General features: G+C 38.4%; 1 protein-coding gene across 12 annotated transcripts in view; it reads right to left on the reverse strand.

Annotated features, from left to right (window-relative positions):
- Nucleotides 1–596: 596 nt before the first annotated feature.
- The window catches only part of SRRM1 (serine and arginine repetitive matrix 1), a 29,724-nt gene continuing 9,126 nt past the window's right edge, over nucleotides 597–21,194 (reverse strand). For 2 of the 12 annotated variants that reach the window (XM_082680348.1, XM_082680351.1), the window contains exons 9-18: nucleotides 18,736–19,004; nucleotides 13,551–13,631; nucleotides 12,959–13,045; nucleotides 11,514–11,658; nucleotides 11,104–11,145; nucleotides 7,368–7,478; nucleotides 4,647–5,111; nucleotides 3,873–4,068; nucleotides 2,067–2,276; nucleotides 597–1,649 (exon numbers count right to left, since the gene is read on the reverse strand). In XM_082680348.1, the coding sequence (XP_082536474.1) occupies nucleotides 1,545–1,649; nucleotides 2,067–2,276; nucleotides 3,873–4,068; nucleotides 4,647–5,111; nucleotides 7,368–7,478; nucleotides 11,104–11,145; nucleotides 11,514–11,658; nucleotides 12,959–13,045; nucleotides 13,551–13,631; nucleotides 18,736–19,004 (1,711 nt within the window). In that variant the 3' untranslated portion in view covers nucleotides 597–1,544. Of the gene's footprint in view, nucleotides 1,650–2,066; nucleotides 2,277–3,872; nucleotides 4,069–4,646; nucleotides 5,112–7,367; nucleotides 7,479–11,103; nucleotides 11,146–11,513; nucleotides 11,659–12,958; nucleotides 13,046–13,550; nucleotides 13,632–18,729; nucleotides 19,005–21,194 lie in introns of all 12 variants that reach the window. The other 10 variants (XM_082680347.1, XM_082680350.1, XM_082680357.1 and 7 more) reach the window with 7 other exon arrangements.

The raw sequence follows: 21,194 nt of genomic DNA on the forward strand, positions 1-21,194 counted from the left end.
ACTGCCCACTAAGTTTTCCTGAAATTAAGACATGTAGGCATTTTCCTTCTTTTTGCTTCAACTACCAGAAACTATAATCAAATTAACTGCCTATGTGACAACTTGCTAAGCTTAGATTCACTTGCCAAAAATTCCTTCTTTCTTATGAATGTTGTTGTTTTACCTTATACAATGTTATCAACTCCCAAGTTTCCTCAAATTATATTGCTCACACCACACCACACCACACACACACCCCCCCCCCCAATAGAGGGAGGTTGCTCCAGTCATTTCTTAACCTTCGTTCGCTTCCTGGAATGTGCCAGGCTTCTTCTGTCTTGGGGTGTACAGATACTGTTTGCTCTGCCTGAAACTCTTCCCCTATGCCTGGCTGACTAGCCCATTATATGTGTTGCAATCTCACTGTGTGCTTTCCCTTCATGGCATTTATCACATTAATTACTAAAATAAAGATGGTAAAACAATTTCATCACCTCGTTTTTCCCTTGTCTAATCCTCACTCTGCCAAAGGTGCCAAGGGGGTAAAGGCACTGTAAGATTTCTAAGGTAGGTTTCCTGCCGTATTGAGATGGGTAAGTAAAAGTGAGTGGCCAACATTTTTAAATTTAGAAATTTATTGTTTAATCCACAAGCTTTATATAGCTTTAGTTTAAAAAAAAACAAAAAAAACCCCAACAAAAACAAAACAAAAACAGTGAAAACAAGACACTATTTCAAAGTCTGGGCCCTTCCAGCTTTCCAAATACAAGAGCTCTGAAAGTTGTATATACCAATCGATAGAACAAGACAAAATTATGAATGGAGCCATGACGTTTCATAAAACAAAATTTTATGTAACTGAAGGATCCTTCCTGGGACTAGTTAACTGCCTTTACAAAAAATAAAAATAAACAGAACAGAGTGAAATTCCAGTGTTCCAAATCAACTTGTTACACATCAATATAAACCCACAGTGTCCTGGCAAACAACATGCTTTCATTTTCTGTCTCATCCTAGAGCTCAAATCCTGATTCATTTCAGCAGAGACTCCACAGGCAACAGGAAAGATTGTGGCATTAAAATATTCATTTATACTTTTGTGGTAGTTCAACAGTGGTCTTATTTCTGGGAAAGCTTGCAAAAACCATACAAGGTTGGAAGCATCATAACTTAAATGGGTGCTAAGACTCAAATGAGAAAAAGGAAAAAAGAAAGAAAAAGTAGAAAGAAAAACCTCTGGGAATAGACAGGGGCATTTAATGGAACCATAAGAATGCCAACAATATTTAAACCCCCTTTTTTAAAAAGGGGATTTTTTTTTTTTGGCTTAAAATATTTCACTCTAAATGAATTTATGTCAGCTGTCAATGAAAGAATGTCACTAATACACTGTGGACACCTTTTGCAATGTAAATCCATGCCCTTTTTTTTTTTACATGGTGAACTTCAACCTAGCAATTATTACAACAAATGTTATAGTCTAAAGCTCAAACACATTTTTAGCAATTTTGAAACTGAATTGCGTACAAACCAAATAAAATTTACATCATAACAAACATTTCCACCTAGGACTGTGGGGACACTTGAGCCTTCCGCATTGATCTCAGGGCCTTTTCACGCAGGTGCTTTTCTAAGTCATCAAGGTTATCTTCAGCCTCACTTTCAGTCTCCTAAAAAAAAAAAATATATAAAAAAAAAAAAAACGCCAAAAAGGTCATATCGTTAAATCTTGAGACACCGGTGGGAGATGCTGAGTACAGAGAAAAAGAAAATTCTTGTGATGTGTGCACAACTCTATGAATACACAAAAAAACCATAAAATCACTATACTTTAAATGGGTTAAGTCTATGGTATATTTAATTATATTGAATTTCTTTTAAAAAATATACATTAAGCTTTTTGGATGCCATTCATATTCTTATCGTTAGCCTTAGCAAATTCCTGCTCTTGGTAGGTGGTCATAGAGAAACCGATCAGAAAAGAGTTAACAGCTGAGCATCCAATTATTAGAAAAAAATTACTTAGCTACTTCTCAATACCAAATGATTCAGCTATCTGTACACACTGTAAGAGTGTTCGTAAATACCTTCTTAGGCTCTGGCTCTGCCTCTGGTTCTTCCTGTGCTGACGCGGTTGTGGGAGCAGCAATGGCTGCAGGGGTCACAGGAGCTGCAGCAGCTGCAGCTACAGCCTTTTCCTTCTTGTGTTTTTTGTGCTTCTTGTGCTTCTTATCCTTTTTGTGTTTCTTGTCCTTCTTTTTCTTCTTTTTCTTTCCACCTCCTTCTGGGTCTGAATTCTAGAAATCCAGAAAACCCAAAACAATAAAATCAACCTGTCGAACTAAACATTTTATTTCTTCAAGGGAATAAGCAATTGGACTAATCTCAGGATTTCATACGGCTTCAGGGGGGAAAGAAGACCCAGGGCCAATCAACACTAAGAAAAGTACTCCTAAAAGATGGGAACCACCACTGAAAGCAAAGACTCCCAAGAGTTGAAACAGACCTTGAAGATAAATGATTTTTTAAAAATTTCCCCAACTAACTTCACATTAAACCAGGCCTCCCAACCACAAGCTATGAATCAGGTCTCCAAGACTGGCCTGAGTCAGGGTCTACCTCCGTATGTAAGGAAAAGCACCATGTGCAACAGGAAGAAAAGTCTCTGAACTCAACTAGACCTGATTTGAATTCTGGTTCCTGAACCTATTAAACTAGTTGACCTCAAATTGCCTGACGTGTTCTGAGGCCTTTTTGTCAACCCAAAATGGGTATAACAATCCTTGATAAAGCTGTTACAAAAGTTAAATGGGAATATCTGTAAATCACCCACAATACCAGCCTAACATGTAGGCTTTTAATAGCTATTATCCTAAATACAAGCGTGTATGAATGCCACATCTCTAATCACTGTCTGATCTATCTCTAGAATGTGGGTACATTGTTCTCCACCACATATATTCCAAATTTAAGCAAAGGGTTGGCTCTGCTATAATTGTATCTAGTCTATAATTTTTAAATCTCACATTTCTAAGCAATTACTTAAAATTCCTCAATCCATTCAGTCTGCACAATAATTCAATCCTATTAAGATGGACATCCACCACTGATTTTATACAATACAGAAAGCTGCCATGATTAGATTAATGAATCACAAAGAAAACAGTTTAAGCTCTGATATTTTAATATCCCAATGATATTTAAGCTTGACAATGTAAAAACAAGAGTGTTATTCTTATCTATGTAGCTTGCCAAAGATCAGGCTATATGGGACAACAAAGTACTTTCCACTCCATCTAACATTTCACAAGTTGTGAGGTTCATTTTTTATTACAGAAATAATGTATTTACACTGTAGGAAAAAATAAGACCATTAAGATGTAAAGAAGAAAAATTAAGATCACACATCATTCTCCTTCTAACATATAACCACCGTCGACATTTTGGTATGTTCTTGTGATAAAGTGTATTTTTTCTATATAAAAATGTAATCAGACTAATAGACATGATCTAAGATTGAAATTTTTATTGATTGTGACCATAACTATCCCAAAACCTGTCAAACACTAGAGAAAACAGCACAAACGCTAAACTATTTTTCTCCTAGATAACAGAATCAAGGGTAATTTTTTTCTTTCTGTTTTTCTAAATTGTCTACATAATCCAATCTTCACCACCAAGATAACAGTATTAGACATATCACAAATTAGTGGATGTCTAGAGTACTAAGCATGGACTGTGATGCAAACACCACCACTTAACTTGTGCCTCCTTTTGAAGTCCATCTGAACCACAGAAAGTAATGCTCCTCTGAACTACAAAAGACAAAAAATTCTCTCCTTCCAAGTGACCACGTATAATTATAAAAGATGTCCAAAACAGGGCAGACATACCCTTGCCGGTGATGGGCTTGGTGTTGGGCTTTTAGCCTTTTTAACCGGTACCGCTGGTGACCAGTTGGTAGAGGGTGACTGAGACTGGACAGGGGATGGAGGTGCTGGGGGCTTTTTAGCTGCTGGCTCAGGAGATCCCGAGACAGATCGGGAAGATGAGACCCTCCTTACCGACTGAGGGCTTGGTGAGGCAGCTCTAGAAACAGAGGGAATAAATAAAACATTTAATATCCAAAAGCACAGATCCTTCTTTCTTAAGAGAAAACAACCAACTACCATTATACAACCAGATAATGAACTTTAAGTATTTCACAGCACTTAGTCTGCTGGTTGATTATACTAACACTTATCAAATTTTTACCACCTAAGTCTCCTGGAGAGTAGTTCAAGCTCCACAATCCTCTATCCATTCTGTTAATGATTCTTCCTGTATGAAATTAGTAATGCCAGTTCCTATATTTAAGACTGCTTTTATCAGTCTTACATAGACATGCAAGAAATATCCTATGCATCACTTCAGAGCTAGGTTTGGAAACAGACTCAATAAGCCTGATATCCCTAAGAACCAAGTAAAATCCTACGGCATGTAGCTTATACCATGAGGAACTATCCTGAAAACAGAAAGGATCTACGAATAGGACCTAGAATTTGCCTTAAAGTTTGTATTCACAACTATTCTTTTCTGTGATTTCTCAGTTGGGGGGTGGGGGGCTTCCAAGCATAAAGAGCTATGCAAGTTAGTGTTCCTAACCAAAAAGGATAAAATATTTTTACTTTTTTATCTTTTTGGGTTCCGGAGTCCTGGAGACTCTCCTAATGGGCCTAGAACTTGGAGATGGGGACAGCCTTCTTTGGGGTGATGACGATGCTCCTCTTCGAACAGCTGGAGGACTTGAGGAGGTCTGAGGAGCTCGAGGCCGTGGTGAGGGCGAATGCCGTTTGTTTGGTTGTGGTGACCGGGCCTCCCGGGTAGATCGGCTCGGGGAAGACCCTTTCCTATGCTTTGATGACAACGAAGGCGAACGTCTCTTGGTGACTGGGGAGCTTCTTTGTTTGGGAGGTGGCGAATGGGAGACCCGACGCTTTGGTGGTGGAGACGGTGATGGCCTTCGTTTAGGAGGGGGAGGGGGTGAAGCCGTTCTTCTCTTTGGAGGTGGAGAAGGAGAATATCTCCTCTGTATTGGAGGAGAGTATCTTCTTGGGGAAGGTGAGCGACGACGTGGGGGAGGAGAAGGAGTCCTAGGAAAAATAAACGGTCCAACAGAGTAGAAACAGAATGCAAAGAAAACTATGTACTTATACAGCACCACACAGAGAGAGAACATTTCTAAGTGGAAATGTCATGTGTTTAAACTCATTTAAGGTAACAACAACAAAAAAATCACTTAGTAAATTCCTGTTTATCCTAGATGACTACAAATAGGTCATTGTGATTAATGGAGAAATTTAGTTTTCAGACTGAATTCAAATTTGTCAAAAGTCATTTAGCATGGGCTTCCCTGGTGGCGCAGTGGTTAGGAGTCCGCCTGCCGATGCAGGGGACATGGGTTCGTGCCCCGGTCTGGGAAGATCCCACATGCCGCAGAGCGGTTAGGCCCGTAAGCCATGGCCGCTGAGCCTGTGCGTCCGGAGCCTGTGCTCCGCAACAGGAGAGGCTACAACAGTGAGAGGCCCGCGTACCACCCCCCCCCACACACACACAAAGTCATTTAGCACAATCCATATAAAATCAACTTAGTATTTTTTTAGAAGAGAGCCTGGCATTGCTCTAAGGAAACTGAAAATTCATTATCACTATGTAGCAACTAGATAACTACATTAGCAAGACTCTGTTGACCGTGTTCAACTTGAACTCAGGAAGTCTGTGCTTTAAAGAGCTCTCCTGTGTAGGGGGTACCCTCTCTAAACTGGTGTTTGGACTCTGAATTAATAATTAGCATTCACTTGCACAGCTTTAAAAGGCATCTCTACCCTGCCCCCACCAAGACAGACTTACATTTTTTGTGCGTCAAAATAGTATTCAATGGAAGTCTACTGCTAGGCAGAACGCATCCCTGTCAAAGTCTCAACTTGGCCTTCCTCTTAATGCTTAATCCCTACATAACCCTAACTTGCCTCTCAGGAATTAAACCTCAATAAAACATTTAGTTCCAATGGCCTGATTTTCTCCTGAAACATTCAGACCTTGAGCTCAAAATATTTTCCTGCCTAAAAATCAGCTTTGGGATAGGCCATACATTGGGCAACACCATAGAGTTTTCCATTTTGCCCTCATATTTAATAACTCTGAACCCCCATTTCCTCACCTGAAAAATGGGAATACCAAGCAAGATCATCCTGAGGAGACATGAAGTACATAAAACATCTACCACTTTACCTGCCACATAATGGCCATTCAGGAGTTGTAGCAGCAACTATACCGCTTGATAATGTGTTTGAGCAATGCTCTTAAAATTTTTTTCCCCCTAACTTTTATTTTGAAATCATTTTTGATTTACAGAAGAGTTGCAAAATTAGTGGAGACTTTCCACTTACCATCCCATATAACTACAGAAAAATTACCAAAACTATGAAATTAACCTTGGTATTAACTAAAATACTAATGTCACCCCAGTTTTCTCTACTAATGTCCTTTTTCTGTTCCAGGTTCCAAAAATCAGGATCCTACATTGCGTTTAGTTGTCACGTGTCCTTAGTTTCTGCCAATTTGTAACTGCTCCTCAGTCTCTCTCCCTCTCATGATTGACATTTTTTTGAAGAGTACTCATCAGTTACTTTGTAAAATGGCTTTCAATTTGGGTTTGTCTGACAGGGTCAACGCTCTGTGTCCAAAGATCCAGTATCCACAAATTCAACCAACCATGGATCGAAAATATTTGAAGAGAAAAAAAATTCAGGAAGTTCCAAAAAGCAAAACTTAACTCCCCACTATAAAGTTAATATTTTTTCCCTCTGTAATCACTAGTGATCCTGCCTTTTAATTTAACATCTTTATTGATATGTGGTTCACAAATCATAAAATTCACCCATTTGAAGTGTGCATTTCAATTGTTTTAGTATACAGTTGACCCTTGAACATGGGTTTGAACTCCATGGGTCCATTTATATGTGGATTTTTTTTTTAATACTTATTGCAGTACTACACAGTCTGCTGTTGGCTGAATCCGCACATACGGAGGGCCAACTGTAAAGTTATACTCAGATTTTCAACTGCGTGGAGGGTCGGTGCCCCTAACTCCTCTCCTTGCTCAAGGGTCAACTATATTCACAGTGTTCAACCATCATGACTCCCCATTCCCATCCCACCCTAGGCACCATTTATCTAATAACTCTCTATCTCTACAGAGTCATGTGTTCTGGACTTTTCATGTAACTGGAATTGTATACTATGTGGTATTTTGTAAACAGCTGTGCATGCCACTCGAATAAAATATTTCAATCACAAAGATTCAAAGTTGCTCCCTTTAGCTCCCACTAGCCTACGTGATAAAGTACCTGCGTCGTGGTGGTGGTGTGGGAGACCTGCGTCGACGAGGCGGAGGAGCAGGAGAAGGAGAACGTCGCCTTCTGGCAGGCGGTGGGGAGGGGCTTCTCCTCCGTCTACCACTAAACCGAAGAAGAATTATAGTTGATTCAGAGTCAGTAACATTTATAACTAAGTGATCAAGATGATTTAGTTTCAATCACTGTCAACCCAAAGTGCAGCAGCTTTCACTCTATCCCTCAAAGCAGTGTTTTTCAAACTACAGTGTAGTTAGTCAAGACCCTGGGTGAGAACCAGGATTTAAAAAAAAAAAAAAAAAAGGCCAGAAAGGAAGGAAGAAAAGAAAAACAAAGTGCTTTAACTTGTGGTAAGAGTAAATTTTGTATTGTGAAATTTTTGTTTCTGTATATAAATATGCAGCCTGAGTCACGACGTAAAACATTCTTAACGTGACGCAAGGTGAGACAAGGCTGGAAACACTGCCTGAGAGCATTGCTTTTTAACTAGAATGTACATCAGAAACAGCGTGGAAGCTTATTTGAAATGTGTGTTCACCAGGTTTGGGCTATGGTCTAGCCAGTATATGTTTAAAAAGGTTCTTCAAGTGATTTTTGATTCCTTGTTAGGAACAACTGTTCTAAAGCCTAGAAAAATACAATGTTCAAATACAGATATTTAAGGCCCGAAGTCTGGGTGTCACTGCTCCAAGTTCTTGATTTTTTAAGAAGTATGTTCCCACAGTTCAACAGTTGCAAACTATTAACTAAAAACACTACCCCAAAGACAAAGGACCAAGGCTGTCTGAGCACTAAAGCCACTGGGAGCAATACGGTTAAAATATAGATAAGAATCACAGACCTTAATTCTGAGCAGTTAGGCATTTAACCAATTAACATAAAAAGCACACCTGAAAAATACAATTATAATCAACTGGACTAACTCATAGTAGTCTCCCAGCAGATATACTAAAATAAATACCAAGCCAGTTTGACATCTATTGGCCAAGTTTGTGTATACAAAGAAGTCAAATAATATACAATTAACCCTTAAACAATGTGGGGGGCTTGGGCTTCTGCGCTGGCAGATTCAATCAACCGAGGATCGTGCAGTACTATAATATGCATTTATTGTAAAAAAAAAAAAAAAAAAAAAAAAAAAACACCATGTGCGTGTAAGTGGAGTCACACAATGCAAACACATGTTGTTTAAGGGTCAACTGTAATTAGTTCTAAATTTCTTGCCCAGTACAGGATTGATGCTTCCTGTGAATCTGGAAGTATTTTCTAAAGTTTACTAGTCTTGATTCCCCATTAAAACTAAGGAGAGTTCATTAACAGAACAATGAAAATTCTGACATTCATTAGTAAATTTAATTTTTAATTTAAATTTGCTTATGCCCTGTGGGGACTAAGACCTCACTCTGAACAGATTTAAAATATAAACTACAGGACAGATAAGCTTCAGATGAAACATAGACACCAAATTATTAATTACAAGAAAGAACAGTAAAGGAGAAGCCACTTTACTAGCAAGGCTAATCTGAGAATTACGGAACCTAGAGAAACAGGGTGGACTACTGTTTCAACAGGTAATGAAGATTTCAAACGGGAAAAGACATTTGGGTTTTGACTCAAAAAAGAAAAACAAAGGTTTACACTCATAAACTCTGAGGGTGAGATGATACAAAGCAGAACTCCCAATGTGTTATCAGTAGGTGTAATAGCAAGAGAGGCTATTACTGTTGATTATGTGATTTCTCTTTTAAAATATTCTCATAAAAAAAATTTAACTCAGATTAGAATCTATTATAATACACTAATGACCTAAGATATTTATTCTGTGCCTCAGTTTCATTTGTAAAATGAAAGGCTTGGAATAACTAAAAGGTCCCTTCCAGTGATGACCTTCAATGTCCTGTTTCCATGTGAGAAAAAGCCAAAAAGAGAATAAGAATAAAACCATAACCTAAAAAAAAAAACAAAAAAAACCAAACAAACCAAACTAGCATACTTAAAGGAACTACAAGAAAAATTTGATAATCACTTACAACTGGAATCTTGACACCCGATGGCTCTATGACCTAAAGGCTACAGTTTCTTACCTGAGCTGATATGGCATACATATCGGGTTTAAAAGAAGAGGAAGAAGTAGAAGAAGAAGGCTAAACATTTTCTAGTTACTGTGAATACTAGTGCCAACTCAAGCCTTCAACTGTGTATAGAAATTGTTGAGTACAGAGGTCTCCCCCCACCCAAACTGCACGAGAACCAGTTTCAATAAGCCTTAAAACATGAAGTAGCCCTCAGCCCTCGAGTATGTAGGAATACAAAAGTCTTATAAGGACAAAGACAGCTTGAGATCTCTGCAGTGACCTCTTCAGAATCACCTCACTTCACTACTCAGGCTGGTAATGAAGACAAGAAATTATAGATGCAACAACTATCTTTTTATACTAAGTATGATCAATACACCATTCACTGTTAAGGAAAGAGTGTTCAATACCCAAAGACACATGTTTAGAAGCATGAAAAATGCTGCATTTTTTAATCTTTAAACTTTATATATGAAACATTCAAAGCCAGGCTGTATTTCCCTTCTTAAAAATAAATACTGAAGTGTGATCCCAAACAATTCTTTCTCCATCTCCAAATCCTAGAGACTTGATGGCAATCTCCAACATCATTATCCATAACCGGCGGGGGGGGGGGGGGGGGGGGGGGGGGGGGGCGGAATCTTACCACTAACCTGATTTTGTAAAGCAATTTTTTAGCTGCTGTACTAGCAATTTTACAGAAACCTGGAGTAATCACAGTTGGGAACAGAATACCTTTGTACCTAAATTTTTTTTAAGGTTTCTATTTTTTCTTGTCAAGTAAGTTACTTCCACAGCACAAACACACCGTTTTGCTCCATCATATACACTGCCAACTGGTTCCAAAGAACCTTTCCAAGAAAACACTCTTATTAATTAGTGAGACTACTTAAAACAACACAGCTTCAAAAACTGATCTATAAAAAGAACAATGTGAACATTTCAGGAAGGATAGTTAGAAATTTAGTGACAGCAAAGACCTCAGAAAGCAGAAGACTAGCAAAGACAGTACAATGTCATGGTGAAATGGTATAGTCAATGGCACAGGTCTAAGATCTGGTTTTGTCACTCTGTAACCCTAAGAAACTCACTTACTACTTCTGAGCCCCTGTTTTCTCACTTATGAGATACGCCTGAATTAGAGATTTCTATGTATCACCTGGCTCTAAAATATTATGGCCTTAGGGTCACAAAGACCCTGATGACCAAACAGGTTCCAAAAGGATATGCAACTTACCTTTCTACTGTAGGAAACACTGAACAGGGCCAAAGCCTCACAGTCATTTTTTAATCTTTTAAATGTTTCTCCCATGTTTTTCTTGCCTTCCCTATAGTCACCACAAAGTCTGTTCCCACTAAATCTAAGGAACTATTACTACTGTCCTATCTCTTGGAAAGACCTCAAAAAACAGAAGACTAACAAATACACTGTAAGTGCACAAAACTCTAAATCCAAATGATGCTCTAAAGTGAACACTGTGTATGTTTTTATCATTATTTTCATGTGTAAGAAAATATAATCAAACCAAAACAATTGAGGAACTTCTCCACAGTCATACCCTGTAAACGTCAGAATGGGATGTTACCTAAACAGTAAATTAAGTCACTCAAACTTTGACATGTAATCCTAATTTACAAAATAGCATCTAACCAACCTTTTAGTCACTGGCGATTGCCATCGCTTTCCCATCTGCATCCTGAGAGCAGTGGAAAAAAACAAATGTCAAGAATTCCATTCACCAAATTAATTACTTCAATGGAGTTAAGTATCACTAATGGAGATATATTTTTTTAGATATTCAAACATGGTCGGGAGTTAATGCTATGATTTAACTGGTCTATTCTAGTCATGCACACGTTTGACATACTGGTACAAAACTTACTAAGTTCTCATTAAATAGTAATGACCACGGAACAAAGAAAACCCAAATACCCCCCAAATCTGACCATCTCCTACTGTGAGTTCTTGAAAGCAAGGAGTTAAGCAAATTCTAAATAAGCCCACAGCCCATCCCTTAAGTTATGAAGTTTTATCACAACTACAGAACACCACTGAAGACATTACCGAGGGGAAGTCTCTTTCTGGCGCTTTCGAGGTGATGGAGAGGCACTCCGGGAAGGGGAATGTCTCCGCCGCCTGCCTACCTCACCATTCTTCACATGGGACCTTTTGGGTCGCTCATCTTCTGAGGAAGAGGAGGAGCCAGAATCTATAATTACACAATAAACAAAAATTTACATCAGGTCTATGCTTAAGAGTCTATCTACGTTTTTGGAATCTAAGCAGATGGGAGTGTCCAAATTAGCAAATCAAGTCCACTAATATAAGCAAGCACATATACAGCCATCAGTTCTGAAAAAAGGTAATATCGATATGTGCTTAATGACTTGAAAGTCAAGCATACATAAATATACGTTATTATATAATCACGTTATACAAATCATTTCCGCAGAACAATCCAACAAGACAGTGTCCCTTATAAATCTAGTGATCTTCCAGATAACTAAGTAAAGCTTAAAAAGCATCTCAAGCATTATTTAATTCTTGTTACTCTATGTACTTTTAAGGCTACTGAAAGTCTTACTAGCATTTGAATAATTTACTTCATATCCCTATTATTTATCAAACAAACAAAATGTATGTGACATTTTCTACAGGCCTGGTAACAGTCAAGAACTGCAAAGAGAAACACTTCATTTGTACATGGTTTCCTTAACTTAAAATAACTAACAAGTCCCAAATACCAAAAAATATCCAAAACTTACATGCATTTTCAAACACTTCCATGATTAACCTCATCTTAAAGAGTTGCAAAAGCTGTATGGCTTTTAACTGACTTAATGTCACTGTGGGATGCTTTGGTTTCCATTTTTATAAATGAAAAGCAAAGGTAGTGCCTAGACTCAGTCACAAATACCAACTAAGCGAATAAAACCAGGATATCTGGTTTAAAAATCAGGTTTCTGCGTACGTACTTTTTAATTCAGAAGTTCCCCTCCTAATTACTATTTTACAGATATACTCACATAAGCACAAACACACAAAAAAACTAGAAATAACCTAAATGTCCAAATAGGCGAGTGGCTCAACAGATGACAGCATATTATCAAAATTTTAAAAATGCTGCAGCTGGTAAATAAATGAGGTAGATCCTTAAGAATTAACAGGGAAAGATGTCTAGCTATAGTAGGTTAAATAGGCAGGCAATATAATCTACAGTTTGAGCCTGTGGGATTTTTTTTTTTTAAACCACAGATACTTATACATGCACAGAAAATTTCTGAATAAAAGCTTTGGGGAGTAAGACAGGGTTGAGGAAAGAAATATACTTTTCCAATTTCTATTCCTGTTTTAACTATTGTACTAACACTTCCTCCTAACATATTTATACACAGGCACAAAAATATTTCTCCTAAGTATTGATACATTCACTACACTTTCGGATATTTTTATCTTAAGTATTTTTATTAGGATATGCAGAAAGAAAAAAATGTAACCAGTGTCCATACCAGAGGAAGACTGCTGGTTCTGTCGTCTGTATTGGCGTCTCTGCTGCACAGAATCTGCTGCAGCCATTTTGCCACCTTTATCTTCTTCTGAAAGATGGATGCATTTAGAAAGTGTTTCTTTAGTCATGCATACAGAAAATGTAACATATTTGAATTGGGAAATGGTCTCCTAAACCTTTATCTGGTTGGGTCAAGCAATACAGCTACTCTCTTTTAATAAAGGAGGAGCTTAAAATGCCAATTTAAATGCTAACTTAGACTATCTTCACTAAATATAATAAAAATAAACTTATTTAGGCATTTGTGACAGTTCGGTCTGCATGCCAAGCACTTTATAAACATTATTTCAGTTAACAACCAAAGACCTAAAGGATGGTACTGTTATCTGCATTTCAGAGATGGAAAAAAAAAAAAGTAGAGGCTCAGATAAATTATTAAAACAAACAAAAAGTAGTTAGTGGAGCTGGGGATTCAAACAGGCTGGTATGACTTCAAAGTCCTAGCTCTTAACCATTAAGCCATATCGTATAATTAATCTTTAACCAGAATCTAATTCAGCTTAAAAAAACCAAAACAAACAAAAAACACTTACCTGATTCAGATAACTCTACTTTTCTAGGCTTGGGTGCTGGTGAAGGGGACTCTCTTTTCTCAGTACCTTTATGTTTTGTCACTAAAAATAAGGGGAAGAAAAACCCCACTTACATACATACAAAAACAAAACAAAAAGCAACACATCTTCTTAACAGTACAAAAAGAAGTGTGACTATTCTCATAAATAATTTACTGACAATTAAAAAGTTCCTATAAGCCCCTGTTATCATTACCTGAAGCAGAAGCAAGAATTTGTAAATGTTTGGTGAAAAGCCTCAGAAAGTTCTACAATGATTTTCCAATTTTCAAACTTTCAGATTCTCCCAAGAGAAACTTTAAGAGAAATTGGGAGCTGCTGTTTCTGAGTAGAACAAGCTCTATGCTAATGCATAACATTCAGCTCAGTAAAGTAAACCTCTGTGTGCTACCCTACAACCTAAAACACACACTCTTAACTACAAAGACCTCATTAACATAAGACCTTTTAAGCACCCCCTACAGATTGGTCCAGAAAAGTAATGAAGATGATAAATGATAAATGATAAATGACATAAGATCTGATGAAATTTTCAGAGAAAAGTATCTGGTCTGGAGAAGAGGAACAAATTAGTCACCTAAGAGGCTGAAGGCTTTTGATGTAGAGTATAACCTTCACAATAGCATGAGGGACTTAAACTACCTGTAAAAAAGTAGACCTTCACAATGGTAAAAATATTAAATGCTAAGGCTAGAGGATCCTTTCCAAAGATTTAAAAAAATTAAAAAAATAAAAAATAAATAACCTCAACTGAAGTCATGCGGGTAATTGAAATGGACTAGGATCTGAACCCAAGACACTATTTCTATACCTATGGCACAGGCGTTAATTTCTAACAATTGCTATCTCTGTCCACATTATCCATCCCATTGCTTCAACTAATGTCAAAAGTATATACACATGGGCTTCCCTGGTGGTGCAGTGGTTGAGAGTCCGCCTGCCGATGCAGGGAACACGGGTTCGTGCCCCGGTCCAGGAGGATCCCACATGCCGCGGAGTGGCTGGGCCCGTGAGCCATGGCCGCTGAGCCTGCGCATCCGGAGCCTGTGCTCCGCAACGGGAGAGGCCACAACAGTGAGAGGCCCGCGTACCACACACACACACAAAAAAGTATACACACAGATGATCATTAATCTTACCCTACATTAACCTGAAACATTATTTGAGACCATTCCTCTAAGAACTAGACTTGAAAACAATATGATCCCCTCAGTACCCTTACACCTGTTTCTGTTTAATTAACGCAATTAACATGGAATGTTTAACCTAGAATTTAGATACATTTCATTTAACAGATGCTCATTCAGAATACTGTAAAGACTTATTCTAAGGGGCAGTAATTTAGCAATCTAATCATTTTTGCTGAAGTAATCCAACTGAAGAATTTACCACTATACTTTTAAAATACCAGCATTTTATTAATTCTACCTAATAAGCCTTTTGGACAAATCACTGGATTGGGTAAAAAATCCAGTGACTAGTTAATCTAGTGATTATCTAATTATCATGAAATATAGTAGCAAGACTGCATTTAAAACTTGTATTTTAGGGTTTCCCTGGTGGCGCAGTGCTTAAGAATCCACCTGCCAATGCAGGGGACACAGGTTCGAGCCCTGGTCCAGGAAGATCCCACATGCCACGGATCAACTAAGCCCGTGCGCCACAACTACTGAGCCTGTGCTCTAGAGCCTGTGAGCCAGAACTACTGAAGCCCGCACGCCTAGAGCCCATGGTCTGCAATGAGAAACCACCGCAATGAAGAGTAGCCCCTGCTCGCCGCCAACTAGAGAAAAGCCTGCGCACACCAACGAAGACCCAATGCAGCCAAAAAAAACCAACCAAACAAAAAAACTTGTGTTTTAAGAAATTCAAAGACATGAAATAGAAATGCCTTTAAATTTTAAGGATTCAAAGCTATTTTTGGGGTCAGTACTCTTCATTTTTAAGTGTCAGTTAATCTTCAATTCTTGAAAAAATATTATAGGCATCTAGTCATAAACCCAAACGTCAAAGTACCACCTTAGAGAACTGGATGTTTGGATGCCGGAATGCATTTTCCTCTGAGAAACATTACAAATGTGGTTATGTTTGCTATATAGTGGTCAAATACCTATTTAGTAAATAATACAATTGAACTACAACATTACATTTTTTCCCCACAGAAACTTGTATTTGGAGTTTTATCCTGATCTAATCTCTCAATAACGGCTTGGGTACAAGTCTTAAGTCATTGTTGATATAATCAGCATTAAACAAGTATCCATTATATACCCCCTACTCTGGTTTAATAAGACTGACTGAATCATAGCATTATTAATATCATACATGTTTCATCAATGTTTGCTTATCTAGATAAAATTTTCACAACTTATTTTTATTAAAAATTTTATTTTTATGTTAATGTTGTTTCATTTTTAGTATTTAAGGGGCAAAATCATTCTAAAATGACGTCTGAAATCTCCCAAGTCAATTGAAAAACCAGAATTTTAAATTTACTTCAATAGTCCTATTAATCATTAACCTTGCAGACTTGCTCAAAAGATCACTTGTAAAGATAAGTCACTCTGTGACCAGAATTAGTAAAATAATCCGTAAGTATCTACAGAGCACATTCATATGGTTATGCTGATCTAACTCAAAATTATTACCACCACCATATGTATAGATCCCCTGTAAACATACTTCATTAAATATTCCACTGATTTCAAAGCACTATTTTATGTACTAAGATAATGCCAATTTAACTATGACATGCCATCGATTACAAAATGCGTCCTGAGGACTCTTTCAGATGAGAATGTATATTATGCTCCAAATAATTTACCTCTAATTCTCCAAAATACTTTTCCTGCCTCCCTCCCACTCCATGCACCCACTATTAACAGCAGAACCTTAAAGCCCTGATTGATGACTACCCCACGAAACACAAAAGAAAACTCTATCACACTTCAATGCTATCAATGCTTTTATTAGCAATGGAGACTGCAAGAAAGGAATTTCTGAAATCATACTACCCGGTACAGAAGCTGAAAAACTTTACCCTGCCTTCTATTTCCCTCCTTTAGCAATCAAAACAGGCATGTGGGGGTAGGAAAGTTGGGAAAGTGTACATTTCTGAACTGGGAATGAGAACCCAAATTCTAGTCCTGGATGGCTGACCTTGACCAATTCACTTAACCTGAGAACCTATGACAACCTCTGAAGTCTTTCCTAGCTCTGAAATTTCATCACAGAGGGTTGGGATTGTTTTACTATAAAAAGCTATTTATCTCCAAGTAGTTACAACCAATACTCAGCCTCAGTGGACAAAAGGCAGGCTCTCACTACACTACCCACAGTCAATCTCTTTGGCTGGGTTTTGTTTGGACATGGAAGACCTGTCCCATAAGCCACAGGAACGTTACTGGCCCTTTGTCTTCCACCTTGACTTCTCTCCTATGTACATATCCACTGTGACTTGTTTCCAGGAAAGCAGCAGCCCACTCTTCCCGACAACATATCAAGACACAAGAGGTTGGTATCTGTGCAGACCCTAACAAAGGTTAACAAGTAATTCTTAACAATCAACCTATTTAACAAGGATTCAGTCCTCTGCTCAGGTACTTTTATTACCCTTTGGCTATGTGATGTAAACAGAAAAATCATAATCTGATGAGTTTTTGCAAAGTAACAGATGGGAACATTCAAACTATTATTTTACTAGAGAACTTTCTGGCTCCAGACAAAGGAAAGAAGTATTCAGAAGTGCAAAAACTTCACAGGAAAAGAAAAAATAGGTTAGGACAACAGGCATCAGATGTGGACACGGTGACTGGAAACTATTTTGAACAAAAAGTAATATGAGACATGATATTATGAAAATAAGTGATCGTAAGACAACCCTCCCATACTTGTGTCTGAACCTGTAAGACCTAAAGGTTTCTCTATTATTATCCAGTTGCCTAAGTCTAAAGAGCCAATTCAACAAAAATGACCACATAATATTTATGTTATCAGCAAATTAACCTGTTAAGGTTCAGAAAATAATTTGTACATTACTCTTTACAAATTACCATCCTCTGTCAGTTCCCCCCTCACTCTGATAGCTTGTCTATACCTCACAGTAACAGATCAAAAAAGCAAAATTTGCCTTTCTAGAACTGCCACACTGCAAGGTTGTGGGGCCAGTGGGTGGTGGTAGGGTGGACACAAATGAAGCAGCAGGGTGCTGATTAGAAATCCTGCTCTCACCAACTTCATAAAAACATAGTCAAGATTTTGCCTGAAGTATCCCTGATTTCTTCATTTATAATCTGAAAATTTAAATGTGATCAGAGCAACCCCAGTATATATTAATCTACAGAATGCTCCTTAACATCCAATTACTATAACAGTTCTTTTAAGATCTCCCCTCCCCCACTACTCACTTATCACACTGTGTATATCATTCCAGTCCTAAGCACCAAAGGCCCAATTCAAAAGGATACCATAGTTTTTCTCCGTGTATATTTAATGCTAAAGAAACAAACCCCAATGGACCACAACCTTCACTCAGACTAACATGGCATTCTACTTGCCTGGCAGGATCACAGATCATAAATTCCTCAGAAATCAATCTGCAGAATAAAGCAAGGACAATACTCAGAAGAACCCTGCCTAGGGCCTAAATTAAAAAAACAAATCAGCTTTTAGGAGGACACCACGTCCCTCCCTAGGAAGTACAATGTGGCCAAGAAAGAAATAAAACAGAATATGAAGTCCTCAAAAAAGATATCAAACAAAAAATCTGCAGAGTAAAAAAAAAAAAGTTAACCGGTGTCATAGTAATAAAAAGATCCCTTACCATGACAACACAAACTTCGGTAAGCTACCCCAACTCAAACAGCCCACGGCTGGTTAACAGTACACTTCACCTACTCAGTGCCAGAGGGTACTGCTAAAAACAAAACACTTTTACATGTAAACTCCGTTTCAACAAACAACAAGAACTTAAAGCAGGAAAGAAAAGGTGAGCTTCTAAGCAAATTTATAAAAAACATGACATACAATTATTACCCAGCAACTTCATACTTTGAAGGGAGTAGGGGACAGCAACAACTGACTAGGTATTTTGTGGCCAAATGAAGAAAGAACATGTTGTTTTTATGTGCTTGATTTTTACCTTTACCTGAAGTTCTCCCTGGAGAGACAGAAACACGACTTTTCCTCGTACGGTTTGACTGCTGGGGTGTCGGGGAATGACGAGTTTTTGGTGGTGGAGTTGCTGGAGGTGATGGCCTGTGCCTTCGCCTCGGAGGACTTGCTGAAGGAGATAACCTACGAGTTTTTCGAGGGGGGCTGGATGTCCTCTTTGGAGGCTTCTTTGGCGGTGACCGGGAACGAGATGAAGAAGAGGACGAGCTACTCCCGGACAAGGATGCCGATGAACGCCTTCTTCTGTGGAATAAAGTACTCATGTTCATTAACTGCATACTTACAGAAAATGACCTTACAGGCATGTACAGTTTACACAACAATACAGCTATTTTTATCCAACTTTTGAGTTTATGTAGCTAAGCACACAAATGAGGTTTTTTTTTAATGTGAAACAAAACCATAACCTAGGACAGGAAACAGCTAGTTCTGAGACTAACTAAATAACTTATTCTGATAAATGCTTCTGAGTTGTCTTTCCAGTAGTTATAAAATATGTCAAGTGCTATAAGAGAATAACTAACCAGTCTCTTCCCTCCTTAGGAATAATATGAGTGTTTTGGAGTTTGCATACAAAATTTGGGTGGCAAAGTATTTTTTTCATTTAATAACACGATGTCATGCAACCTTTATGTTGCATTTTTTAAAAAAACGTGCAAGATTAGGAATTCATTTAGCTACATAAACTTAGAAGCAGGGGACTCTCGAATTCTGCGGCAAAATTTGTGGTAAGTTCTGTTGCAATTATGTGTACCTGCAGAATTCACCTTTGGCGGAAGAATTCCTGAGAACCTGAAAAAAAGAAACCCTACCTTAAGTGTGAGATAAAAACTGGCTGAAAGGGAATCTTACACAATCTGCAAATTATCTTGACTGTTAAATGGCTCAGTAAGCAATTAAAACAGGCTGCTTGCAAAACTCCAATATAAGAAGTAGCTGTTTCCACTGATCTTATGCTAGAAAGCACCAGTATTACTTTTTCTCCAAAGGAGAAACAATCAATTTTAGAAAAGTGTGATGCCTAAATTGACTGACCATTTACATCTTCAGTCTCAGTTATCGGTAATAACATCAATTCCATAATTTTTAGTATTAGTTATAAAAAATGGTTCAATATACCTTGACAAGCCCTCCCCAAAGAAAAATATCTTGTTTGTTTTTGCTTTATTTTGGCCACACCACGTGGCTTGTGGGATCTCAGTTCCCCACCAGGGACAGAACCCGGGCCACAGCAATGAAAGCGCCAAATCCTAACCACTAGACCACCAGGGAATTCCCGAAAAGTATCTTTTTTAAAAATATGGGACCCTAGGGGCTTCCCTGGTGGCGCAGTGGTTGGGGGTCTGCCTGCCGATGCGGGGGACGCGGGTTCGTGCCCCGGTCCGGGAGGATCCCGCGTGTTGCGGAGCGGCTGGGCCCATGGGCCGTGGCAGCTGAGCCTGCGTGTCCGGAGCCTGTGCTCCACAGTGGGAAGGGCCGCAGCGGTGAGAGGCCCGCGTTCCGCAAAAAAAAAAAAAAAAGGGACTCTGAAAAACCTCAGACTGCAGAAACAAAATTACGGACCTTACTGCTTCCCCTCTTTTATTTCCAAGTTGATTTGGTTCCTTGAAAATACCTTATAGACTCAAAACACAAAAAATTCTATCCTAAGTATAATCTGAAGCACAACCACTAGTTCCTTCAAAAAAACACGTGAAATGCATCATAAAGAACGCACAGGGGCTTCCCTGGTGGCGCAGTGGTTGAGAGTCCGCCTGCCAACGCAGGGGACACGGGTTCGTGCCCCGGTCCAGGAGGATCCCACATGCCGCGGAGCGGCTGGGCCCGTGAGCCACGGCCGCTAAGCCTGCGCGTCCGGAGCCTGTGCTCCGCAACGGGAGAGGCCACAACAGTGAGAGGCCCGCGTACCGCAAAAAAAAAAAAAAAGAACGCACAAAACTCTGCTACCAGTGCACCATGCCTCCACTTAGGGCAGGTGTAGCAACAGTCTTTTTGTTAAAAGTTATAGATCCTAACATTTTACCTTATGCTAATTTAAAAATGATTTTTAAAAAAGAACACTGGTATTGACAGTGACTTTTATGCCCAGTCTCTTCAAAAACAGATACCAAACTGCTAATAACGGTTAAATCTATGGAATGGGATTGTGGGTAATTTTCAATTCATCTCATTTCTGTTTGAATTGTTTACAATAAGTACTCTTCTTTAATGTGAAAAAGACACATTAAGAAAGGTATAACGCAAATGGGTTATTTTAATACTGGTAAAGCACTTTACTGGCTCTGTAGCCATCTATATTCAGAAACTAGTGGTAATTAAAAGCCAAAGGGAGAAGGTGGCTAATTCCCTTACTTGATAGGATTTCTTGGTAGGGTCTGAAGTGGTAAAGATTATTAACACAAATAACTGGTAAGATTAACACAAATTCACCAA

The sequence above is a fragment of the Grampus griseus genome (genome assembly GCF_964374135.1).
Source record: "Grampus griseus genome assembly, chromosome: 1".
Classification (NCBI taxonomy): Eukaryota; Metazoa; Chordata; class Mammalia; order Artiodactyla; family Delphinidae; genus Grampus; species Grampus griseus.